This window comes from Branchiostoma belcheri, unplaced genomic scaffold, assembly GCF_001625305.1.
Source record: "Branchiostoma belcheri isolate BF01 breed outbred unplaced genomic scaffold, Haploidv18h27 scaffold95, whole genome shotgun sequence".
Taxonomy (NCBI): domain Eukaryota; kingdom Metazoa; phylum Chordata; class Leptocardii; order Amphioxiformes; family Branchiostomatidae; genus Branchiostoma; species Branchiostoma belcheri.
This window is the reverse complement of record NW_017804631.1, coordinates 548,830-557,560: the sequence shown is the minus strand read 5'-3', so window position 1 is coordinate 557,560 and position 8,731 is coordinate 548,830. Positions and strand designations below refer to the sequence as shown.

The 8,731-nt window shown below is 40.0% G+C and overlaps 1 protein-coding gene across 1 annotated transcript in view; it reads left to right on the top strand.

The window, feature by feature from the left end:
* Window positions 1–8,731, top strand: part of LOC109461662 (muscle M-line assembly protein unc-89-like) — a 44,505-nt gene that overhangs the window by 28,035 nt on the left and 7,739 nt on the right. The window contains exons 24-34 of the mRNA XM_019758043.1: window positions 1,616–1,969; window positions 2,403–2,650; window positions 3,031–3,148; window positions 3,786–3,806; window positions 4,342–4,464; window positions 4,988–5,179; window positions 5,538–5,779; window positions 6,648–6,741; window positions 7,156–7,357; window positions 7,645–7,774; window positions 8,218–8,512. Coding sequence (XP_019613602.1) covers window positions 1,616–1,969; window positions 2,403–2,650; window positions 3,031–3,148; window positions 3,786–3,806; window positions 4,342–4,464; window positions 4,988–5,179; window positions 5,538–5,779; window positions 6,648–6,741; window positions 7,156–7,357; window positions 7,645–7,774; window positions 8,218–8,512 — 2,019 coding nt within the window. The remainder of the gene's footprint in view (window positions 1–1,615; window positions 1,970–2,402; window positions 2,651–3,030; window positions 3,149–3,785; window positions 3,807–4,341; window positions 4,465–4,987; window positions 5,180–5,537; window positions 5,780–6,647; window positions 6,742–7,155; window positions 7,358–7,644; window positions 7,775–8,217; window positions 8,513–8,731) is intronic.

The following is an 8,731-nucleotide window of genomic DNA, read 5'->3' as shown; positions in this document are numbered from 1 at the left end:
TCCTTGGTGCTGAATTGAGCATCACCAACTATAACATACATATATGTGACAGGACCTCTCCTTTGTGCTGAACTCACTATCACTATAACATATCTGTGACAGGACCTGTCCTTGGTACTGAACTCACTATCACCAACTATTACATATCTGTGACAGGACCTCTCCTTGGTACTGAATTGGCCATCACTATTACATATCTGTGACAGGACCTCTCCTTGGTGCTGAACTCACTATCACTAACTATTACATATCTGTGACAGGACCTGTCCTTGGTACTGAACTCACTATCACCAACATTAGGTGATGTTTAGAACTTTTATTTAGCCTGTAACTGTAATTACAGACAGCAGAAGAATAGAGTGGCTCCTAGACGGCAGACTGATCCAGGAGACAGAAGACCGTCGGTACAGCTCATTCGGAAACATGCACAGCCTCACCATCATCAGCGTGAAACCAGAGGATGCTGGGACGTACACCTGTGTTGCCATGACGCCCAGGGGAGAGGTCACCTGTAACATCAAACTGGAGGTCGAGAAGGGTCAGGAGGTCATCAAGGTCAGAATTGGTGCTGTGTACCGGTTTGCTGGAAGTAATTCGAGACTTAAAAATTCAAGTGTTGAATTTCAAGTCCAAAGAATTAGTTCTGGACTTTCAAGAAAAATCAAGTCACATTAGGCCTTTAACTCATACTATATTGTACTATGTCACCATGATTAGAACAGAAATATGCACACTTACCAAAATGAGAATTGTTCAAACATATTACATTTATGTCATCTAGGAAATACAATGTAAATGAAAAACTATCTAAATTTGTATGTTTCAATGTTTCAAAAAGAGAGAAGATATCTTGTAGATATAGACATAACACAGTAATGTAGTACTGTTTCCACTACCTTTATACCTCAGTTGTCTAACGTAGTGCATTTGGCCCATGTGGGGCATGAACATGCAATAAAGTTCATTGTCATTGACATTGTTTCCCAGATGGTTGAGCTGGACCAATCGCTGCAGAGCCAGGAACTGAAGCTCCCAGAGGAGCCCTGCACACAGCCTACAACACTGGACGTACTGGAGGGGCAGGAGGTCACACTCAGGGCAGAGGTACCAGGTGAGAGGGAGAGAGTGAGAGAGAGAGAAAGAGAGGGAGAAAGAGGGAGAGAAAAAGAAACAGAAAGGAAGAATAGGAAAGAAAGAAATGAATGAATGAGTGAGTGAGTGAGTGAGTGTGTGTGTAGGTGAGTATTTGCTGAGTAAGTAAATGAATGAATGAATAAATGTAGGAAAAGAGAAGGAAGAAAAGGTAGGAAATGAACAAATGAGACTAAATATTTTACTTAGTGAATTTTGACTGCTAAAATGAACTGAATAGATGGGTGGAAGGATGGATGGATGGATGGATAAGTAATGAAAGAAAGTAAGAATACTTTTTGTGATAACCCTCATCTTTAAAAAGGTCATCTACATGTAGCTCATTTGAACCAGTACCATAAGGGATAAGCATTGCATGACTGAAGTGAGAGAATTTGTACCATTCGTGGTTCATGTTTAAATACGTAATAATACTAATCACTCCAACCATCCCCCATCCCACCCCCCACTGTCTGTACCCCAGACGATGCTGATGTCAGGTGGCTGTTTAACGACCAGGAGATCACCAACACCGAGTCCATCCTGGTGTCCGACACAAAACACACCTCCACTCTCACCATCCGTAAGGTCCTACGGGAGTTTGAAGGGACGTATACCTGCATCGCTACTACTCCTCATGGCACCGGCCGCTGCCAGATCATCCTGCATATCATTCCCTCCTCACCACCGCATGCTACAAGTTCTACGAGGAAGCAGGTTGTCCGCACACAGGAGCTGACGTTCAGAGTGCCCATGTTACTTATGGAGAGGTCCACTGCACCGGGTACTATAGACATACAGGAGGGGCAGGAGCTCAACATACGGGCTGAGATTCCAGGTACATGGTGACAATCATCAGCAGGGCACCAAAATTTGGTTTATAGATTTTTTTATTGACACAACAAAAAAGTACAGGGACTTTTGTATGGTCTTCTACAACTAGTATGAAGCCTTAAAAAGTTGATGAAAATAGGGAGGGTTTCTGTGACACATTCTAGTGTAGGAATAGAGGCAGACTAATTGCAATTTTTACTGTTAAAACTTAAATGCAAAATTTTTCATACATTGAAACAAAAAACCACAAACATTTCTCATTGATCATGAAGATAATCATGAAACCTAACTTTCATTCTTCATCAGTAGGATAAGCTATTATTATAAGAATTCTACAGTGCATGCCTTAACAATATCATAGTTGCGATAGTACCCTAAAGATGTACACATGATAAAGTGCAGCTGTAATTTAACAGTGTAAACATTGTCTTATACAGGAAAACCTGACATCACTTGGCTGTTCAATGGTAAAGAACTGAAGCCCTCTGATGATGTACAGTTTGGAGTAGACAAGGATGTGTACATGCTGACAGTCACAAAAGTCACCCGCCACTGGTCTGGCACCTTCACCTGCATTGCAAAGACTCCCAGTGGGAAAACCGTGTGTGACATCGTGGTCAATGTGAAGGAAGCTCCGGACCAGCATCTAGAGATGGAGAAGACTCTGGAAACAGAAGGGGCAGAGGTAGGAGGGAGTCTGAAAGAAGTCCATCTAATTGTAATGTACACTGTAGCCTGTGTGTTACACAGTCTCTCACTCTGATATGTCAGGGGCTTGTTGGGCCTGACCTGAGTTTGTGGCAATATATGATACACTTGTAACTTCAGAGAACCATTCCCATTTTGAGAGCTACAAATAAAAGCTCAGAAGTCCTTATTTCTTAGTAATACTTTGTTCAGTACCAAGGAGAGATCCTGTCACAGATATTTTATATAGGTACAAATAATGTCTGATTGTACTTGTGACCAAAACTGTACTATATTGCCGTGCTACTTCTATATCTAGAGGATCTCTTTACAGAGATACCTGAAATCAATGAAACACTTTTTGGGTGTGTTTACCAGGTCCAGATGCAGCAGTGGCGGCTGAGGTCTCCTGTGCAGACCACCCAGCCCTCTCCTGCTGTGGCACAGTTTGAAGTCAGGGAGGGACAAGAAGTCACTCTCAGGGCTGAGATACCAGGTAGGAACACAACCAAGTTATAAAGAATCATCTTCAGACAATTACAGCCAAATTCTGTATAAAGACCACCTGGCCATTGATTCCATATTTTGTTGGTCACTTGATTATTTCTCACATTGATCCTGAAGCATTAAGATTTCTCACATATATATAGTGGTCACCTGTAACCAATTTCTTCAAGTTCAATGGGTGTTTACTACACATACATGTAGGATAGACCAATGCTGTACATAGATGTGATGTGTTCAAGCATGTGTTGTCCTGTTCAAAACCTTCAGCAATTGTATGCTGAATCAATCTTGAACAGTATGGTGTATATAATCATCATTAGGGAGGCAAAATGACACAAAGTCACAAAACAGTATATATTTATCTCAGTGTACACGTTATTTACCTCATTTGTTTCCCATTTGTAGCTTAATGTTCTCTACAGTCTACAACATTCTCCTGTCTCTGACATGTATTCGTACTGTTGTATTATGTCTTAGATTTTATTACCCTGTACAGTAACTGTTGGATTGTGATCCTGGAATAGTTTTTGTCACTACATGTCACCCTTACTTTGTTGTGGTACATTTTCACTGATGCTGTCATGTCTGAACTGTCCCCATCTCAACATCTGTCTCTGTCTTCCTAGATCCTTGGAGCCCACATGGAGGTAAGCATGAAAATATGAACACAACAAGGTTCTTTTAGAAATAATTAACACTATCAATAATATGTTGACGAATATTAGACATCTACATGTAGTAGTAGGTAAATTACCTGTGGATGTCTAACCTTTGTCAATGTATCATCAATATTGTTATACACAAGAAAACTTATTATTTAAGCAACTGGATAGATTTTGAAAACTGTCAGGAGCATCCACTACTTTTGGTCAGTGGAATTTACAATTCATGGTTTTTGATAAATTCTTGTTCAAGTACAGATTCTATTAGTCACTGACCAAAAGTAGTGGTTGCTACTTGAAATGACAGTTTAAAAAAATATTCAGCTGCTTATTATAATAAGTAATAGAGTTTCTTGCAAATAAACACTTTCAATGGAGCTTTCAGGCATCAGATCTCAAATGCTTGATGATTTAAAAGCAATCACATGTTGTTGACAATGAATACTACATTTGTCTACTTCATCTTAAAAGATCCAATCACCTTTCTTAGCTTCATGATTTAGTAATGGTTATTTTCCAGGCCAGGCAGACATCGTGTGGATGTTTGAGGGGAAAGAGCTGACTGAGTCTGAGAACATCAGCTTCTCTTCTGACGGCGACGTCCACATCCTAAAGATCAACAGCGTTACCAGCGATTTCTCAGGTAGGGCTAGCAATGATTTGTACCATGAATTATGTTTACTACTGTTATGACTTCATCTTTATCACTATAATTATGGCTGTTTTTGATGTCTTGTTGTGTATTCTGGTCATTTTGAAAAAGGTATTTATTCACTTAGAAATGTTGCTATCTAAAGTGTTTCTGTGTAGACAAAACAGACCAGGCTTCTACATTTCTATAACAAATAAGTTGCTCAAAATCAGCACACAATATTGAGATGAAATAGCACACTTTCCTATATAATATGAGCCTTTATTCAATTTTACTTGTTGGTTCTGAGATTTAAAAGAACAATGCTAAATGTAAAGAGTATGTTGAAGACAGAGCCTTACAGCTGTACAGAGTTTCAGGGAGTGAATATACAATGTCATGTAGTGAGGTCCAAGTTTTGCTTTCTGGGCCTTCTGATTTCACCTTGACCTCTTGCTAAATTTCTACTTTGAAGTATGCAAGAACCAAGGAAATGAATTGAAGTGGTCTTACTCTGAAATCCTCCCATCCCCAGGAAAGTTCACCTGTGTAGCAAAGACCGACCACGGTGCTGCCACCTGTGACATCCTGCTGACAGTCGGCCCCCCCACCCTGACTCAGAAAACAACCGAGCTGTTACAGATCCAGAAACCCGCCGCACAGACTCCGCCGCAGTTCTTCGAGGTAAAGGAAGGACAGGAAGTCAACCTAAGAGCTGAGGTACCAGGTAGGTGGTCTGCTTGTTTTTTTATCTTGTCAGCTCTCACTCAGCGTTAGCAGCTGGACTGCCTAGTAGACAGAATGCTGTCAGAGTTTTGTGCTGAGGAAGGAATTAACTTATAAATCTCAATCTGTTCCTGATCTTGCTTACTTGTGTTACAAAAACTCTGTAGTGGATTTTTTTTCTTAGTGGATTTTGCTAAAAGTAAAGCCATAATGTTTATGTGTGTGCTTAAATGCCTTTAGAAACTTGAGATAGATCTATAAACTAGGTATTTTTTAACATCCTTACATACTGAATATTACTTCTCAAAAAGCTTTCAGGCCTTTGTTTGCAAATAAAATGACTTTTACCTTATTTTCAGGGAGCAAGTCAGTGAAGTGGTTCTTCAACGGAAAACCGCTGTCGAAATCCGACCAGGTGACCTTCTTCTCCGAATACGACATCCACACCTTAAGAATCACCAAGGTAACCAAGGAGTGGGCGGGGACGTTCACCTGCAGCGCCGAAACAGAGACGGGAGAAACCAAGTGTGACATCGTGCTGAGCATCAAGGACAGTGACCTGGCCATGAGGACAGAGTCCAGGATTGCCAAGGAGATGCAGGTAGGAAGATTTTATTTAGCATGAAAGTTCATCTGTGTTGGTAGAAGTCATTATGAAATAAAGACTAAACTTTAACTGTAACTGCCAACACTACAATGAATTCATGACACATTCCAAGAGTATATGGGTCCAGTCTGTGTACAAAGTTGACGAAGTCAGCCAAAAAGAGTCCCAATTCATTGTAGTGTTGGCAGTTAAAGTTTAGTCTTTATTTCAGAAGATTTTATCTGTTTGTTTGTTTGTTTGTTTGTTCAGTTTTCTATCCTTCCAGGAGTCCATAATAATAATAATACAAAGTTAATTTGTTCATACATGTTTCAAAAAGAGAGGAGAGATCCTGTAGATATAGATGTAGCACAGTAATGTAACACTTGTTCCTTATATTATTGTACCTCAGTTATCTAACGTAGTGCATTTGGCCCATGTAGGGTGTGAATATGCAATAAAGTTCATTGTCATTATAACTTTAAGTATCTTGAAGAGATCTCCTCAGCTTTCATAGTATTCTTACAATAAATTGGCTTTAACTTCAAGCAGTTTTTGTTATACCATATAGTGGAAGGCACCACCGATAATTCAGCACTAAGGACAGTCACTACTCTCATGTTTACTAAGTAGTGTACAAGAAACTTATTGAAACTGAAACTGGCTTGACATGCTCAGTGATGTATGACAGACAGTTGTGGCGAACTAACTTTGTATGCTCCACCTCTACGGAGGATGAATGATGATGATGATGATGATGTACCATGCTATCAGTGTACATTTAAGGCAATATCTGGCTGTAATTTTTAAGATACTAGAAAGAAGAACACTAACAGTCTCTGAGAGCAACGGGATGGTCAGAAATATTTCCCTGTCACCTCAGGTTACCAGCCAGGTTGTGAGAAAAGACACAGGAGCTTCCACAGAGGTCACAGTCAAGGAAGGACAGGAGGTCACTTTACAGGCTGGCATCCCTGGTAAAATATCTTCAGGTATTTTGTACAAAAAATGTAGTTTGTAAAGAGAGGTCTCTGTAGTCTTTTGCTTTAATTCTTATGAGTCAAGTTGTTACTTCATATTATACACTGTAGTCTTGCAGAGATTGACTGTAATTGACACAATTTGCACCAGAAAGAAAGAGCATTCAGCTCCTTCTTATACTAGTAAGTACATGCCAGAGAAAATTCCTATTATATTAAGCTTGGATTATAATTCTGCACTAGATATGTAAAAGTTATATATTTCCTATACATTTAATGATGATGATGATACATTGTACATACTTAGTCTAATAATGTTACAAATATCATTCTGCATGTGATATTTCCATTATAGTTTTATACAGTGGAATTGTTAAAATCAGATCATCTTCAAACATTTTTCTGTTGTAGGTAACTACACCATCAAGTGGCTCCATGGAGGCAAGCTTCTCCCTGACTCTGCTGTATTCAACCAGACCACCAAGGGTGACCTCCACATCCTCACTATCCACAAGATAAAGAAGGAACATGCAGGGACTTACACATGTCAGGCCAACAGTGGGACAACCACGGTCAAGTGTGACATCATTGTACATGTCACTGAACAGGAGAGGTGGGATATCTATTTGTATATAGAACATTTGTCAGTGTAAAGCCTTGTGAGAGTAGGGGTTGTTGTGATTTTTAGGTTGGGACATTTTAGAGAAAATAGAAGTTGTGTAAGAAACCAATTATCTATGGAATTACTGCAAGAACTGGAAAATTAAGAATTCTGTTGAAGAGGTACTTTTTCTTAGCAAATGACCAGAAGTTGATCATTAAAAAGACATGATTAAGTTCTCACTTATTATAAGCTTCTACACACTGATAATCAATTTATGTTCAACTTGATTTCCATAGACTGGTACCCCCAGACTTCAAGTTGAAGCCGCGATCCCAGAGAGTGGAGAAAGGAGGGACTGTCAGCCTGATCAGTGAAGTCTCAGGGGAGCCTAAACCGGCTGTTTCCTGGCTTAAGGATGGAATAGAGGTAACTAAAAGAGAGTTTACATTAGCTACGGATATCAGGGCTTGATATGACAATTAACACACACCCTGAAGGAAGCTTCAGAAATATTATATACAATATACATACAAGAATCTAAAACACTAATTTAAGATATTGGCCTGGTGTAAGCCAAATTGGTACATTACAGTCTCCAGATTTCTCTACCTTTAGTTTAGTATTAATGACTCAGGTGCACACATTATTTTAGAGTATCAATATAAATGTAGTGGAAAAACAATAGATGCATGGCTCTGGGGTGTTTTTTTTACGCATAACAATGACACATTCCAAAAAGTCGTATAGACAAGAAAACTGTTCATTTTTCCTCTTAACTATTTAAATGGTGTTTGTCACACGGTGTTCAGAAAAATGTCTGAGACATTTTTTAAACAGTCAAGTTATTTAATGGCTACTTGACATCACAGGTGCTGGAGACTTCTCGTATCACATCCAAGCACGTGGGGAAGAACTACATCCTGGAGATTCTGGATGCCGGGGAGGAGGACAGTGGGTCTTATACTTGTGTGGGCACCAACGCTGCTGGCCAGTACTCCTGCACAGCTACACTACATGTCTACGGTATGTATGTGGACAGTACTCCTGCACAGCTACACTACATGTCTACGGTATGTATGTGGACAGTACTCCTGCACAGCTACACTACATGTCTACGGTATGTATGTGGACAGTACTCCTGCACAGCTACACTACATGTCTACGGTATGTATGTGTGTGTGCGTGTGTGTGTGTGAGTGAGTGAATGAGTGAGTCTGTGTGTGTGTGTGTGTGTGTCTGTGTGTGTGAGTGAGTGAGTGTGTGAGTGAGTGAGTGAGTGAGTGAGTGAGTGAGTGAGTGAGTGAGTGAGTGAGTGAGTGAGTGAGTGAGTGAGTGAGTGAGTGAGTGAGTGAGTGAGTGAGTGAGTCGAGTGAGTGAGTGAGT